Source organism: Cupressus sempervirens, chromosome 5 (genome assembly GCF_028749045.1).
Source record: "Cupressus sempervirens isolate cs-2001-9-10 chromosome 5, ASM2874904v1, whole genome shotgun sequence".
Lineage (NCBI taxonomy): Eukaryota > Viridiplantae > Streptophyta > Pinopsida > Cupressales > Cupressaceae > Cupressus > Cupressus sempervirens.
The window spans coordinates 268,874,047-268,892,799 of record NC_143122.1 but is presented as its reverse complement, the minus strand read 5'-3'; the positions used below and the strand labels follow the sequence as shown (position 1 = coordinate 268,892,799).

Here is an 18,753-nt window from a genome sequence, read left to right as displayed (position 1 = left end):
TGCTTCTATTTCTTTGCCCAAAACAATTTGCAATCAATTCATGTACTTACCATGCTCGCAGGAATGATTTTTCCTCAAATGCGGAAAACGGCCTTCGAGGGTAGAAGACCCGCAGTGGAGAAGTCAGTTTCCGATTTTCCGCTTCTGTCTTTCTTTTATTTTCTCTCCCTTAACCCTTTTTATATAAAGCCTTCGGAAAACATAAAAGTAGCTTCATCGATGAAGAGTGGGACCCACTACGTCACTTTACCCTTTTATAAATCCTCTGCGAAAAACTGACTTCTGACTTCGGAATCCGCCACGGAGAAGCTCTTTTCGGATTTTTCGCTGATCACTATTCCGGTCAGCTTAATGAGTTTTGAGTAATTTCTACTATGAAAACATGATGCTATTTGAATGATTTAACCATAATGCGGCTTACCTGTCCTTGTTTCAGCCTACAGAATGCATCTATGGATACCTGCGGAGTTTCACCTTCCGGGTGCGAAAACCCGCTATGGAGAAGAAGAAACTTGATTTTCTGCAAATGCCCATTGTTTTACTTCTTTTGCCCTATTCACTTTATTTTGAGCTCTCGGAAAACACAAAACCGACTTCGCAAGTGAGAGGTGGGGCCCATTGGCATTCTCAATTCCTTTAAATACACCTCTTCGGAAAACTGATTTTTGACTTCGAAATTTGCTACGGAGAAGCTCTTTTCTGGTTTTCCGCCGATCACTATTTTGATCATTCCCCAGACTTTAAAATGATTCTCGTTGTGAGATCATGACATCACTTGAACGATCTTTTCATAACATGATTCACTTTACTTAATGAAGCTTAGAAATAACATTTGCCAGTCTTTGTGGAAATTCGCCTTTGGGGTGCGGAAACTCGTCGAGGAGAAGCCGGAACTTGATTTTCCGCCAATTCAATTTTCTCTAACTCCAGATTAAATGAGCTGCAAGAAAATCAATTGATGTAGCACAATTCGAGAATCTCCATCGAGTATGGTTCTAAACTACCCTTTAAGGATCATGACAATCAAGAAAAACCCACCCGGGCTATATGTGACACGAGAGAAGGGAAAAGATGAAAACCCGATGGAGAAACTCAGCACCTAAAGAAGAAAGACCTATTGACCAGACTTTGACAAAACATGACATTAGTTCACTCTCCACTTTGCAAAATTTGTATACGGTGAAAAGTGGGGCAACAACTAGTTTTGACTGGGGACTTGGGTAGAGTATGGCCAAGCAAAGGGACTCCTATGAATTTCAAAGTTTTCGTCATACAAACACTCAAAATAATCTGTAGACCATTACCCATTTATGAAAATCTATACGCTATTCATGTAGAGTAGAATGGGCAAATGTAGTGAACCATATCTAACATTCACACATCTGCAATGGAGCCATGCTTTTGGGTCACATTGCCCGCCTAACTCCTCAAAATCTTGTGTGAGATCTTTGATTATGGTCCACACTTAGAAATCTTCATATATTTTCTCTAGTGTTGGGCATGCTGAGTACCAACTAGAACCGCCTTCCATGTCTATCAAGTACTGTAAATTTATTGATGCCAAAAAAGAATATAAGCATTCACTGAACTTGAGTTCCGAGTATGATAAATCTAGAAGGCGCCTCATCCTACCAAAACAACTTCACTTTCTGTGTGAAGAAAAGAAAATTGAAAAACATAGCAAAAATTGAGATAACATTGCTAGAAGTTTTTGACTCCATACAACTCTCTCGCAATAAACTGTCTATTCCTCACCCAATTTTGTTGTTCATTTTTCTTTCAATTCAATGCATTTGTAACTGACTGACTTTTTATTAAACAGATTTCTTCAACTAATTAAAGGAACTCGTTGCACTATTTTTTCCAAAAAAGTTTTAAGTTGATGTCATTGTAAAAATAAAAAGCCTCTCAGTGTACTTAGTAAATTTATATATTTAATCAACTCTTTCTTATCAATTTATATCATCAAATCCAAAGAAATATAAAATAAATTTTACTTCTGTAGTTTATTTTTATTTGTCTAAGCATCATATAATTTTAAAATCTTAAACTTTTTTGGTTTTTCATTATCATGTTATTAAATTTTTTCATTTGATTCTCTCACAAAATTTTGAATGTATATTTTACTCAAATAATTTTTAGATGAAATAATTTGAAAGAATAGGGACTTTATTTTGGGCCGCCTACAAAGCAGTATAATTACAGGTAATTAAGACATTTGCAATCTGCACTGACCTATTATGACCATTGCAGCTTCGAAGCTCGGATAATAAAGAGGGTGGTGAATGACCTCATTAAGACTTTAGACAGAGTGCCATTACAAGTCGCCAAGCATCCAGTTGGATTGGAGAACGTTAAGAATGTTCTCATTCATAAATTAAATCTCAATTCAGTGGATGATGTAACTAAAATAGGAATATGGGGTATTGGGGGTATTGGTAAGACCACAGTTGCCAAGGCCGTGTACAATCAACTCTATGCAGATTTTGAAGCCGCTTCCTTTGTTTCTAATGTCCGCACCACTGCTGCAGAGGCCTCAGGCCTTACCAAATTGCAGAAAAAGATTCTCAGAGATTTAGTGAACTATAATGCAGAAGTGGACAGTGTTGACGAGGGCATTGCTTTGCTCAGAGACCGTTTGGGAGAAAGACGTGTGCTGCTTGTTCTAGATGATGTTGATGCTGTTAAACAATTGGATGTTCTGGTTGGGGATTGGTTGGCCCGTGCTAGCAGAGTTTTAATAACTTCTAGAGACAAACATATCTTCAATGTTGGTGGGATTCCAGCCCAATGCATCCACGAGATGAGTGGATTGGAGATGGAAGAAAGTCTCCAGTTATTTAGTTGGCATGCATTTCTCAGAGCATCTCCAAGTCTCGGCCACGAAGATCTGTCAAGAAGAATAGTGGAAGCTTGTAAGGGGCATCCTCTCTCATTGGAAGTGATTGGATCCTTATTGTACGACAAGAAGGATAACAAAGATTGCTGGAAGGAAGCTCTTCACGACATAACTCACAATTCTGAAATTTATGATATACTTTATATCAGCTACGGTGCCCTCAGTGATGAAGAAAAGGAGATATTTGTAGACATTGCTTGCTTCTTTATTGAAGAAGACAAAACACTACCCATTGTTTTTTGGGAATCCTTGTTCAAGAAGGCACACACTGCTGTGTCTAATCTGTCCATGAAACTATTGATAAAGATTGATGATGATGGATTCTTCCAGATGCATGACCATTTGCGAGATATGGGGCAAACTATCGCTCAGAAAGAGAAACAGGGAACCCGGAAGTGGAAGCCTACCCATTTGAGCACCGTGTCCAACAATTTATCCCGACTTCAGATCATCGAAGGGAATCCACAAAATCTTGAAATGGTTTATACGGACGGGCTTCACTATCTCCATTTGGAAAATCTGACCATTGAATGCATGTCAACGGATGCGCTATTTATGCTGCTTCCCCTAAGTTTGAAATGGTTAAGGTTGGAAAATTGCAAGTTTGAAGTTGTGAAGAATTTAACAGTCAGGAAACCACGTAACTCTAGAATTGTGGATAACATTTGGCAATGTAAGATTCTTCAACTAAATGGTTGCTTTAAGTTTGATAGCTCTTGTGTCTCTCCCCCGATTTCACTTAGCCTTTCTCTATCTCCACCCATTTCGATTCCACTTCCTATGCTCCTCCTTGATAGCATTGGCAACCTGTCACAGCTGCAAAGCTTAGACTTGGGATGGTGTGGGAGCTTAAGCAACCTCCCTAACAGCATTGGCAACCTGTCACAGCTGCAAAGATTAGACTTGGGAGGGTGTGGGAGCTTAAGCAACCTCCCTAACAGCATTGGCAACCTGTCACAGTTGCAAAGCTTAGACTTGAGAGGGTGTGGAAGCTTAAGCAACCTCCCTAACAGCATTGGCAACCTGTCACAGCTGCAAAGCTTAGACTTGGGATGGTGTGGGAGCTTAAGCAACCTCCCTAACAGCATTGGCAACCTGTCACAGTTGCAAAGCTTAGACTTGGGAGGGTGCGGGAGCTTAAGCAACCTCCCTAACAGCATTGGCAACCTGTCACAGCTGCAAAGATTATACTTGGGAGGGTGTGAGAGCTTAAGCAACCTCCCTGACAGCATTGGCAACCTGTCACAGCTGCAAAGATTAGACTTGGGATGGTGTGGGAGCTTAAGCAACCTCCCTGACAGCATCGGCAACCTGTCACAGCTGCAAAGGTTAGACTTGGGAGGGTGTGGGAGCTTAAGGAACCTCCCTAACAGCATTGGCAACCTGTCACAGCTGCCAAGCTTAGACTTGGGAGGGTGTGGGAGTTTAAGCAACCTCCCTAACAGCATCGGCAACCTGTCACAGCTGCAAAGGTTAGACTTGGGAGGGTGTGGGAGCTTAAGCAACCTCCCTAACAGCATTGGCAACCTGTCACAGCTGCAAAGCTTAGACTTGAGAGGGTGTGGGAGCTTAAGCAACCTCCCTAACAACATTGGCAACCTGTCACAGCTGCAAAGCTTACACTTGAGAGGGTGTCGGAGCTTAAGCAACCTCCCTAATAGCATTGGCACCCTGTCTCAGCTACAAGTTTTGGACTACTCTTAAGCAACCTCTCTCGTAACATTGGCAACTTATACCAACTGCATAATTTAGAGTTATTTAGCTGATACAGCTTAAACAGCCTCAATGATAAATTGGAAAGTTGCCGAATTTGGAGTTGGGAGAGGTTAAGGCCAGCACAACGCAACTTTTGGATAGCAGATAGCGTGAAAGCATAAGCATCCTCCTGAAACGGTTGTCAAACTGTCATGACTCTAGCACTTGAACAGCAGTAGCATAGAAACTTAGAATTGATGTATTGGATGATATAAATGGCATCACTGGCAACTTGTCACATCTCTAGTGCATTGTCTTTCAGAGACTTCCCATTAAGCGATTCTTATCGGAACACTTTTAGTCCTTCTGCGTTCCTTTTACACTTAGGAAATAAATATTATTTAAGTATTCTTAACAAACGTAATTGAGATATGAGAGGCATTAAATAGAATAATTTACTTAGACAGATGAGCTCGGAGAGCAAGCATTAATTAAATAGAATTGCTAGAATTGCTTGAAGACGCTTAAATTACTTGCACATCCGATTCTTATTGATCAATCTACACCTTAACGCCATATTAATAAATTTGCTTCATAAGATGCTTATTTATTGATCTAATGGCATGTGGATTCTATCTTTACATGAAATTGCAAAACAATTTGTTCTATACCAAAAAACTAATCTCTTTGTCTTGCACTTCACAGAATAATGAGGATGATGGATTTCTGGGATTTTTGAAAAAGTTTTAAGATATGGAAAGGGCGATCAAGTCTCGTCATACTCTAATTGTCACAAGCTCTGTTTTTTATGTACTAGTAAAAATAATAAATTTAATTTTTTAAAAGAATTTATGTGTTTTAATTTGTGTTATTTGATGGAAGATTTTTTAAATTTTTATACTTTAAGAGATTTGGAAGTTATACTTGTTTTTTTATGATGTTAATATTAATGTATTCTATTATCAACACTCAAATCATAATAGTCAAAGACTATTATAATAGCTAGAATGCTTCATATTTATTTATTATTTTTTATCATATTTAAATATCGATATGATTTTGTAAGAATAATCAAATGAAGACACATTCTCAATTATTAACAAACTTCCAACTACACAATGTTGACTTAAATTCAAAAAAATACAACACTAAGAAAACCATAGATCTTTTTGGAGGTAAAATTCTAGAAATTAGATTCTACTAAATTTAAATGAAGGTATATTCCCCTTATTGACAAACTTCCAACCACACTATCTAATTTAGATTCAAAACATATGTCAAGATAACCATTAAATTTTTTATTAAGTCAAAATCTTAAAAACTAGAATGGATCCACAATCACATAAGATAAATATGTAAGTGATCTATAGATATATTCAAACAACAAACTAGATTCAAAACATATGTCAGGATTACTATTAAATTTTTTATAAAGTCAAAATCTTAAATACTAGAATGGATTCACAATCACATAAGATAAATATGTAAGTGATCTAAAGATATATTTAAACAACAAATTTTCATATTTGACAATAGTCATCCAAATAGATCACTAATTTTTCTACATGTCAAATAAAGAACAAGTCAATTTTAGCCAAAAATGTTTTCTTTCATTTCTTTGTAGCCTTATGAGCATTTCTTCGACCTCTTAAATCTTCTAATTATATATTTCTCTCCACATTGAAGCTTTAACCTTTCATAGATGTTACATGTAATTCTTTCCATACCCTTAGCAATTGGACAACTCCTCTGATCATTATTTAAAACTATAAAAGTGGTGGCTTCAAATTTGGGCCTATTCCAAATAGTAATCTTGAACAACTTCAATTTTAGGGCTTTAGGGCTTCTCCAAATACATATGTTGGGGATATATTAATCAAATCTTCGATAGAAGCTATCCATTCCCTCTCCATTGAAGTACTCACTATTAGTGTTTTTTATGCTTGTAGATACAATATTTCCATGCCTCAAGGTACAATATTCTCCTTCCTCTCATGCAATCAACCCATGATTATCCAAGCTTGAAAGAGGATATGTGCATAAACAATATGCACACCCCTTGAAACTCCAAAAATATACATGTGAAAAGACACCATCAATTATGCCCTAAGAACATTGTAGCCCATTTTGTATTTGAGCATCACAATTTTTGGCACCAACCTTTTCAAAATGACTTCATCTTAACACTAAGTTGCAGAACAAATGAAAGTCCTTGGCCCATCTATACAAAGCATCCATATATTTATTTAGTATATCCTTTGACCATTAGATACACACACTAATACATTAGGGGTGGATTTGTGACGCCAATTTGCGACAACAGGTAGATGTAATGTGTATTTGGCATTTTTTTTCAATTATAACCCGACAACATCGGAATTGCGACGTTAATTTTTTATAATGTTGCAATTGCGAGGTTTTTGAGTTATAAGAAAAAAAAAAAAAAGGGGTGCGTTGGTCACAATGTTTAAGCTTATATGTATAATGTTTAAGAGTAGCCGAAGAAAAATTGTGAACTAGATCTCCCAAGGCCGGGGTATTATTTGTATGGAAGGGTTTCTGTCAAAGTGGCATGAACTTCACCACAATTGACTGCAACAGGTATTTGCATCAACACCGACATTTTAGAAATTCACCATTAATGTGCTTGAAATTTTTGCTTATCTACGTTTAAAAAATGCCCTTGCACAGAAATGTTTTGGCATTGTTGCTTCTCTTTTTGCGGCACATGTGTTTTGATAAATATTATTGTGGACCAGGAAATTAATTGGTGCCAGATACTTTTACGCGGGACATGAGGCTAGAGATGGGCGTTTTGAAAATGGAAATCTTGCTACACCACGAGACTTAGAAGGGCACAGATCTCACAGTCTGTCCACGTCATCTGGGAATTTTTTGAAATATGCGAGTTTGTATGGATATGTTGAAGGGGTTGCAAAAGGGAGGAGCTCCTCATGCGAGAGTTGTAGCCTACAAAGTTTGTTGGAGCGAGGGTTGCGCTGCTGCAAATATTCTTGCAGCATTTGAGGCATGAGAGAAATCATTAAAGTGTATGTTATCTTCTCATCCCATATTGTAATTCTAGATTCATACTACTTTTAGAAAAATAGAGGTTGGGTGATTGAAAATGTGTTAATTATTGGTGCCCATGCCATACTTAATTGATTGAAATGGGTCTTGCAATTATGCGGCCTTCTCAATCCTTCTAAAGGATTTAAATCCCGTGTCTTGGAATCTCATTTCACACAGACCAAGTCTTCATCATAATACCAGAGCTCCTCTTCTTGCAAACTTTAAGCCTGGATAGGGATTTTCTTGAAAGTCAAGCGGTTCAACAACAAAAAAGGACAACAATGAAGTCTAATGCTCTGGTGGATGTTGATGATCACCTCTTGATTCATTGCCAAATCCTATCTTGAGATAGTAAGTAGAGAAAGGTGGTAATGGAAGCTATTGCGAGTGGTTATGTTGTGATGGTTAGTTTTTAGTAGGGTGGAGCATGGTTTGATTCATTTTGGTAGGGCTTTTGATAGTGTGAGTGGGGGTCCACTAACCAACCCATTTTCTAGTGTGGACATGTACATCTCTCTCATTCCATCTTGGGAAATTCCTCATTGATGACCATGTCATCATCAACTTCACCAAGGAGGAGATAAAGCATTAGTTCATGTAATGATGTTTGGGGCTCTTGTCTCTTTCTTTTTATCTTTTCTATGCCATGGTTGTCCTATTTTGATCACCCGGTGATCTTTTTTCCTTACGACATGTAAAGGGTAGAATCTTCAAGGATAGGTGGTTGTCACTGTGGGGATCTTACTTATCAGATGATGGGACTATCTTGGTATCCCAATTTTGTACTTCTTTTTTAATGTTTAATATAAATATATACCATTACCAACCAAAAAATAAAATAAAAAGAGAGCATGAGTTTGAATAATAAATTTACATTTCCCAAACCTTTACATTATTTTAATCAAGCTATCTATAACAATGATATTGATTTTACTAATAGAGGATAGAAAATATTTAAGAATAATTATTTTCTACATAAATAATAATCATGGACTGAATCTACTCTTCACAAATAAAAGCCTAATCTACACTAAAGTAATTATTGATCCTTACAAAAATAAGGATTTCCACACTTTGAAAGTTATTCTATAGATGCAAATCAATACATGATGGATATGTAGTCATTAGAACCAAGTCTCCATGGTAATTAGTTGATTATGTTTGAATCTCAAATGTAGGATAACTCAAGTGGATGAGTTGGAACATTAAGGAATATTTTTTATTAGGGAAAAACTAGTCTTTGAAGGGGATCCAAAACCCTTTACAATAAAATGTTTAAGGGGACGTGGTACCCCACTAAAATAAATAGCTACAATAGAAAAAGTATTACAAGACAACAACCCAAAAACAAGAAAACAATTGACAACTAAAATAAAGTTAAACAAAGAGCCACTTGACCAAAAGTTAGCACAAGGTTAAAGCCACACATAACATAATGATTCTATCTATCAAGGAGACCCATGGGGTTTAGAAAGGCTCCCTGAACCTCATCATTGGGTTTTGACTTGGCTCCCATAGCCACTACTATGGGTTTTAACATGGCTCTCAAAAACATCATCACCCACAACCTTAGAAGATCAATCATCAAAAATCCAACTAAAACTTCGGGGTGTTGGAATGCTCCCAAATTTTGAATTGGATTGCACAATTATTTTGATAGGATTCCCAAGTCTTAAAAATCACATACCTCATAGAAATGATCATTAGAAAGTGATTTGAAACTCTAGGGTTTAAGAAGACTCCCAAACCTCCATGGGATTTATTTTGGATCCCACAACCATAATGGGATTTTTAGAGGATCTCCAAAAGAACACAGTTTTTTAAAAAGGATCCCCAACCCTTCAAAATGGGATTAAACTTGGCTCCCATAGCCAAAATGTCACAAGCAAAAAAGAGACCCCAACAATCATCCATAGTTGTAATGTGTATTTGGCAATTTTTTTCAATAAATTCCCTATGTGAGCAAAATCATAACTGATTTATCATATCTCTGTTTTATGCAATCTGAGACAACTTTTCATGGTTTTGTTTGATCAAATACACATGGATTCTTGTCCATGGGTTCTTGTAAAGAAGAGGGAATATAATACACCTTTTTCCCCACCATCTATTTGAATTTGGGGTCTTGGTCCACATTTTATATTACAGATTTATTTGTACAAAGTTACCACCTTTTTCTCTCCCTTGTCTCCTCCGTGGGGTTTGAAAAGGCCTTCCACTACTTCACATTCCAGATCTGTCAGACATTGTACTAGTCTCTACAGGCAACATCAGTGCTATAGGGGTTCTTCACGACATCCGAAGACTATGAATTGTCCACGGATGCACCTCTCTATTACAGATTTCTTTGTGACAATTAAGGGCCCTTAGTCCTTACCTTGTCTTTCTTTCTTCTTGTTGCTTGTTCCTTTTCAGTTACCATTTGGTGCCTTTTCTTGGCTTGCTCTTCTGTTTGTATGCTCAGTCCCATAAACCGTTTTGGTTTTTCGTGGACATTAATAATTTTATCTTATCTTATCTTATCTTATCTACAGATTACCCTAGTAAGGGTTTGGACAGCTTACACAAAAAGTTGAATATCTTTTCATCCACATAATGAAATTGAGTGCTTCACAAACCAAAATAAAGTAGATTTGACCCTCTATCATCTACAACAAATGGATCATCAGATGGGTACCAATATTGCCAGAAAAGGACACAGAAATTAGACTTCTTTTTTATTGATCAAAGTAAGGATTATGCAGGAAACCTTGTTTGCATTGATTGCCAAACGTCATGTATCAATTTGGGTCCCTTTGTTTGCTCATTACAATATTATTTAAACTTTGGCTTAAAAAATTGTTTTCCATTACGTCAATTTGCGACGGCAGGCAAATGTAATGTGTTTTTGGCCTTTTTTTTCAATTATAGCCCGACGACATCACAATTGCGACACTAACGGGATATAAGAGAAAAAAGAAAGAAAGACGTTGCTCATTTGTTTGAGGGCAATGTCGACGGATGGAGGCAAGGGCAAGTTTGAGGGCAAGTCTGTGATGGTCGCACGGGAGTTGGGGCAAAAGAGCATAGAAGAAGACCAACCATCGGTATGAGTGTAGACAGCTTAGTTCGATGGGGTATCTAAGGGTGGGGTGCGAAGAATTGGCGGAGGACAGAGAGAAGCAAACGTAGGTTCGCCCTACTATTCGCTCAAGAAATTGGCATGTCTTTTGCATCTTTTGAACAGTTTAGGATTCGGTGTTTATTATTCACTGGAGTTTTGCAACTATTACTAGTGCAGTCCAATTTGCAGATGTATCTAAATGAAGTCGTTTTAATCTAGTATCAGAGATTGCATGGTAGCAAGGTTCCCAATCTTGACTTTAGCAAGGCAAAACTCTTTCTACATAATTATTTCATCTGCTAGGTTGCATTACAGTTCTTCATTCCAGGTTCTTTGATATTGTTGTTTGTAGGCTTGTCTCAGACAAAGATTATTGATATTGGTCCAAACTTGCTAGGCAACTTTCTTGTTTCATCAACATTTGTTCAAGAATCAACCATTATCATGGCTTGGTGGATGCAATCTGTATGGGCTGTACTAACCTGTTTGAACCTTGGTCTATATCGTCTTGGATTTTTGATGGTTTCATAGTCTTGCAAAAGGTCAATGGTCATGAATTAATGGATTAAATTGTTTTAATTTTCCCCTGTATCCTACCATTGATAATGTTCTACAATTTTCTTTATCAATGTTCTATAATTATCAATGTTCTACAGTTTTCTTCAATTTTTACATGTACTTCAAATGATGGCAAAAATAATGGTGAAGAAAGCATCTAATTTGGAGTGTGAGGTGATCAAAGATACAGATTTTCCTAGATCAATATGTGACTAAAAGCTAATAGAATTGAAGAAAGCATTTCTGCTAAAGACAAATGTCGGAAACAAGATTTCCAATTTGGGTTTCTTCCAAGTGCTATAATTATCTTGAATTTAGTTTTTTAGGAGATAATGATATATTGACACAATATGAATGTTTCGATGTTATTTTATTCTAACGTATGCTTCTGCAATTGGAATCAATAAACTCATATCAATATGCATTAAGAGTAGAGTGAAATTAATTGAAATGCTTCACATTTGGTCCGGTAATGAACTGATAAGCTATATTAGAAGTTAGCTTATGTTTTAAAGCCCTTGTTAATGCATTGAGGTACAAGACAAATTTTAATCACTTTTGCAAATTAAATTTTTTTGTATGACCTCACAAATTATTGAGTTGGACATGGCAAGAAAATGAAAACTTCTTGGGCATCATTTTGGTGACAATTTTTGAGGATTTTACTGAAAAAACCCTATTACTTTTTAAATTTAGGTTTTTTTTAATGGAAACTTTAGTATTTTTTAGGGAAGTAATTTAGTATCTTTCAAATGAAAAGTAATTATAAGTTTGTTAATGGATGATTGATAAGACTGATTTTAAGTTGTAAAAGATTATTTGGGGAAGCTGGAAAGCTAGCATAATATTTCATTTTGAGTTTTGAAATTGAAACTTTACCAAAATACTTCCAGTTTTGGTGATTTTCTAGGCCATTCTTGGCATTTTGTTGTGAAGTCTGTCTGTATTGTCTCTAATGATACTGCATAATATCCAATAAGGGAGATACTACTTTAGATGGAGCAACATCCGATACTTGAATCACCTTTTTTCTTCTTTTTGCAAGGGTCTTGTTTTTGGGAAGCAATTGGTCATATGGTCAACACATTTTGTTAACTGCAGGATGCGGTGCAGTCAAAATATTATTATAAAAGACTTGAAAATAGTTTCATGTGTTGTAATTGCAGGGACTTAGAACACTAAAAATGATTTGTGCTTATATTTACTTTTCTTATTTAAATTTGAGTTCTAAATCTTTGGTTTTCTATTTACAGGAGGGATATCATCTAAAAAAACTTGGAGGGTATTCATTCTCTTGTCAGAAGCTCAGTGAAATTGTGGTTCATATCTTTGCTGGAGAAGGTGCAGAAGAGTCACTGCCATCTATTGTTTTATCACTTAGTGGTGAGGATGGTTACCGAAACAATTTTGTATCTGCTCTGGGTGGAGAATTTAACTTTGAGAATCTGTTTCCTAGGGTTTTTTTCCTTCGTCCACTTTTGAAGATATGCATAAGGTTGCTGATATTGTGGTTATTGTTAGTCTTTAATTTTATTGATAGTCCAAAACAAGTTTCAGGCAGCAATTGATTCCATGAAATAGTGCATTAATAATGAATTAGTTTCTTCTATTGTTATACACAATTCATTGTCATATTGTATAAAGGAGAGAATTTGAAGATGTTAAATGCATCATAGCTACGGATTTCCAATGCTGAGTTTCCTTCCTAGTATTTCGTGAAGTTGTTGAACAATCTTAGGAATAAGTAGGTCCGCAAGCATAGTTTATTTAGATATTTACTCTAATCACTCCTATTACTAATTAAAATGGGACTGTGTTATCTTGTCCAATCTTTCATAGATTCGACTATATTGCCTATGAAGGCTATTAATTGTCATCACATACGTCTATTGCAAACAGAAACATAAGAAATTAAAGAAAAAACTCTTGCCAAGTAATGCAATTTGGCTTCATATTTCTTTAATCACTATCTCTATACTGCTAAATGTTTTCCTATCCCACACCCTTTTATCAAGATAGCACATGTATGCATATCCAGACTCCTGGTATGTGTACCAGGTACTAGTAGGCCTATCCCATATTGGGTACTTGCTTGGGTACGTACCCTGCAGCCAGAAATGCCACATTAGCTCACAAATTCCACCCCCCTTGCAAAACGTTAAAAACTGCCATGTAGATTAAAATGTCTGATATTGTTTTCAATTTTACATTTGCATATCAGCTTGTTGTTTATCAAGCTTAATTCAATATGTAATCAGTTAGAATCTTTGATACAATATTGAGTATCAGTAAACTGTTAAACATTTTCTGATTTTCACTGTTCAAGTTAGAATTGGAAGCTTATCATTTGCAGTATGTCGTTATATGATTTATGATCCTCTTGTTCATATATAAAGTTTGCCTTCTTTGTTATGCATCAAAAGTTTTAACATTCAGCATATATATTTTGATTCGTGAATCATATTTTCAGATTTTCTATAAAATATAAAATCTATATTTAAATTTTTTTTAGGCAACCACATACCCCCTTTCCCTATTTTGAAAGATAACTATACTTGTACCTGTACCTATACCCAAGTACCCCCGTACCCATGCAACCTTTCCTTTTATTATACATTATCATCATTAAATCTCTTGCAAAGCCAAACATAAGCAATTAAAGAAAAAGATCTTGCCAAATGCAATTTGGCTTCATATTTCTTCAATCAACATATCTATACTGCTAAATTTCTTCCTATCCCACACCTTTTAGGTATACCCTAACAACTCTTTTACTTGTCATCATTTCAAAGACAAACGTGTGCAGTGAGGGATTCCTGTACAATTTTCTTCTAGTGTGTGGGGTAGCAACCTTGTAAACACTTTCATAAATTAGCTCTCACCTTTTCATGAACCTCTCTCATTGCTTCTAATATATCTTCAGCATGAGAACTCCTTTTATCCATACTCTTCATATCCCTCAATTTAAAATATCCTCTATCTTTTTTGATATACTATCTTAAAAGGACTAGTACCATTTCTCCTATTTGTCCATTCATTATAGGCATATTGTTCCTATGGTATTAATGCATCCCATTCTTTCCCATGATCCTTTGTTGGACACCTTGACATGTTTTTGTTAAATAACTAAGGAGGGAGGGGGGCTCAATTTTCCTCGGCTATCGAATAGGGCCTTAAAAAACTTTCAGCATCTTACAAACTTAAACTTTTCCTATATCAACTTGGTAACTATATTAAAACTTCATAATAATATCTAATTCATCCTTCACTAGTAAATTGTTAGCTTTCACCAAGTATCAGAGTAATAAACTTTTAACTATATACTTCATGTACTCAGTTACATCAACAAGAAGTATTAAAAAAAAAAGAATAAAATAACATGTAACACAATAATCCACACATTTTAACACAATAATTTTTAACATGAAAACCCTATTAAGAGAAAAATCACCTATGACTGATCACATCAAATTTGTAGTATCAGATCTTCACTTCCTTTCCTCTACTGATTATTTTCTCCTTGTTATATATTCATTCATTTCTATCCCTTATCAACAATGCATATGTATATTTTAGCTCTTCCTTAGCTCGTGTTCAGATGTTCTCTTATACCACGATCTTCCTTCCTTCCATACCTACATATTTCATGTTTAGATCTTCTCTCCCTTGAAAAAAATGCCAAAAAAAAACTAAAAACTTTAATATAATGGTAGTTGTACCTTGTACCTTACATGTGCTAATGCATTTTTGTTTTAATAAATCTTTGCTTCCTTTCTTTCATCTTCTTCACATATTTAGGACTACATAAAGAGTGAACTCCTTCTTCAACTCCAAATAGATATTCCCAGGGTATATTGGTTGTAGTGTTTATTTATTAATTTTTGGCTCTAGTTTTAATAGTCCCAAGGATCTTTTTGTGTACTATTTTCTCTATTTGGTGTGTATGGTTAGCTCTGTGCCATTAATCTCCAACCGTGAAACCCTAGTCTGCCATAGAAAGCCTGCACTGCATCCCTAGTTCCGCCAATAAAAAACACTGCAACTTTGCAATAAACCTGATGAACAGCTTCACAGTTTCTGAAGCTAGATGACAATGCAGATAATAACTAATTTATGTGCTTTTTCATGACTATGTTTGACTCATATAATTGTGATCTCTCTAGCACTATGATGTCGTTTAATATGTCTTGCTAAAGCTTGTAAATTTTGTTCCTTTTGCCATGTCATGTAATATCTCTTGCCTTGTAGCTTATATGTTTTGAAATTGCTGTTAGGCCTTGTAGCTTGTATAATTTGATTGCTGGAGAGCTTCTACAGCTAAGCAAGAAGGCTGTTGCACGAGTTATAGCCGTGCGCTCGGGTATGAAAATTGTACATTTTTCAATCTAATGTGTATTTTAAGTAGACTTTTAGCTTATATGTTTTGAAATTGCTTTTAGTGGCTTAATGTTGTAAGGTGTCTTGAAATAAGACATTCAGGCGGTTGGTCAAAGTTTTACAAATAATCTTATCCACAAATTTGCCTAGAGCAATTGACTGAATGCTATAAAAGGTGATTGGGTTAAATGTCTTAGGAATAAAGTCAAATAAAGTATTTTTAAAAGATTAAAGTGTTTAGCTAGGTCTAAGAAGATTTGTGTACTTTTGACAGTTTTGCTTAGTTTGTGAAAGTTGTAGACCGAAGTTTTCATAGCCCGATTTTTGCTTCCTGCAAAGAACGATCATGTTAGATAATATAAGTGAAGACATTCAGGCGGTTGGTCAAAGTTTTACAAATAATCTTATCCACAAATTTGCCTAGAGCAATTGACTGAATGCTATAAAAGGTGACTGGGTTAAATGTCTTAGGAATAAAGTCAAATAAAGTATTTTTAAAAGATTAAAGTGTTTAGCTAGGTCTAAGAAGATTTGTGTACTTTTGACAGTTTTGCTTAGTTTGTGAAAGTTGTAGACCGAAGTTTTCATAGCCCGATTTTTGCTTCCTGCAAAGAACGATCATGTTAGATAATATAAGTGAAGAACAAAATAGGGAGACAATCGCTAGATTGTGGTCTAACTTGAAAAGAAAAGGTGATGGAAAATGTTATTGTCCTTGCAAAATTTGTAAGGGCTTAAACCGTAGAAGACTGCTAATCAAAACAGTTAAAAGACATTGTAGGGAGAATGGTCACATTGAAGGGGGGCATGACTATCATCCATTGGTAAGTTGTTCATTATATCATTTTAACAATTTATATACATATGAAATCACTTGATGATGAGTTGATTATCATGGTTTATTTATGTTAATCAATTTTATATAGGTTGATCTCCCCAGGGAAGTACATGATATGAACCACAACAATCTGAAGAATATGATTTTTGAAGTGGAGGAACATGGAGGTGCGAATATCCAAAGTGAAGATAATGATCCCATGGAAGATGACGATCATGCGCCAAAAAACACAATTGAAGATGATGGTATAAATACATTGATCCATGACACATTTAGTCCAAGCGTATCTGATCATGATGATGATGATAGCCTCGATGTACCTCTACTTGAGAAGGCATATGAGCCCCTATACAAAGACTCCCAAACAACACTTCTCTCTGCTGTATTGTTGTTGTTGAACTTGAAGGTTATGAATGGTTTATCCAACATAACAATGTCACGTATGTTAAGGTATCTCATATATGTCTTTATAGTTAACGAAGAGTGAATAATGTACCACTAATATTGTTTATATTAACAACTTATATTTTTTGCTGTAGATTGATAGGCGAGTTTTTGTTACTACCATCAAATATTCTACCTCGCTCATATCAAGAATTATGTGCTGTTATGAAAGATATTGGAATGGAGTATGAAGCAATACATGCTTGTTCCAATGATCATATTATATATTATAAAGAACATGAATTTGAAACACAATGCCCTATATGTCATACAAGTAGATATCGAACAGATCGACTAGCAAAAAAGGTGCCTCAAAAGGTTCTTCGTTACATCCCTGTTATTCCACGGATGCGACAATTATTTAGGTGTAGTAGCTTGGCTCAATTTATGGATTATCATGCACGCAATAGAAGTCGAGATGACATTATTCGAATCCCTGCGGATGGTTCGACATTTATGCACATAGAGGAAAAGTGACAACACTTCAAAGAAGAACCTCGTAATCTCATGCTTTCATTGGTAGTGAACAGTGTCAATCCATTTGGAGAGATGAGATCTGTTTACTCGGTGTGGCCTATTTTTGTTATCAACATTAACATTCCTCCGTGGATGTCAATAAAGAGGGAGCACATTATGTTGGCAATGATTGTTCCAGGTATCTTATCATTTTATAGTTATTAATTTACATGTAATTACAAATCTTGTAGTAAAACGGTCATAATAATTATGTAATGTTACTGTTCATTCAAGTAGGTAAATATCAAGTAAAAGATATGAATGTATATATTGAGCCTCTTATCGACGAGTTGGTGGAGTTATGGAATGGTGTCACTATGTATAACGTGTCTAGACCAATAGGACAAAGACAATTTCAATTCTATGCAATACTTGCATGGACAATACATGATGCCCCAGGGCTAACACATTTTTGTGTTATGTTATAGTGAATTCAAGTTGCGCACGATAATTCTAATTATAAAAATCAACATATTTAATAATCCAATTATATCATTATCTTGTAGGTCTTCAAACAAAGGGAAAATTTGCATGTCCAGTTTGTGGTCCAAAGATGAAATCTCGTCATTCAAAAAGTTTAGGAAAGAAGGTGTTTGATGAGTGTAGACACTTCCTCCACAGGAATCATAAGTATCGAAGTACGGAAAAACATCTTTTCAATGGGAAAGAAGAGACTACATCAAAGCCACGAAGAATGACACCTCGCCTATGGAAGTTGGAATATAATAGAATTAATCGTCGAGGTAATGCTGTTCCACCTAATGGTTTATGTTTGTAATTTATATATTTCTATTGTGATTTTTGTTTACTAATTGTGTAATTGATGATCGTGAAGGTCGTCAAGGCAGTACTGACAACCTTCCAAAGGGACTAAAAAGCTATCCCAGACAATTTAGTAGGTTGCCCTACAACGAGCACTTACAAATTGTGCATTTGTTTGATACTATGCATATTGGAAAGAATATAACAGAGACATTGTGGAAAATATTGGATGGAAGGTGTGACAAAGAAAAAATTGTCAAAATTTGTAATGACATTCATGAATCCAATCATGCATTGAAGAATTTCATTCACTCAAATAGCAACAGAGATAAGATTAATATAAGTGCCCTTCCTTGGTTATTAACGGAGCAGCAAAGTGATGCCATAAAAAAAGTCATACGAAAAATTCGATTTCCCACAGGATTTGCTGCGAACATAAACAATCTCATATCAAAAAAAAGTGAATTTGGGCCAGGGCTCAAAACGCAT

At 35.6% G+C, this 18,753-nt stretch overlaps 1 protein-coding gene across 1 annotated transcript in view; it reads left to right on the top strand.

Moving 5' to 3' along the window:
• Positions 1 to 18,753, top strand: part of LOC149555592 (uncharacterized) — an 89,608-nt gene that overhangs the window by 17,726 nt on the left and 53,129 nt on the right. The window contains 5 exon segments of the mRNA XM_089829438.1: positions 2,254 to 4,595; positions 4,598 to 4,687; positions 4,690 to 4,755; positions 11,122 to 11,291; positions 12,581 to 12,774. Of these exon segments, the coding sequence (XP_089685564.1) occupies positions 2,254 to 4,595; positions 4,598 to 4,687; positions 4,690 to 4,755; positions 11,122 to 11,291; positions 12,581 to 12,774 (2,862 nt within the window).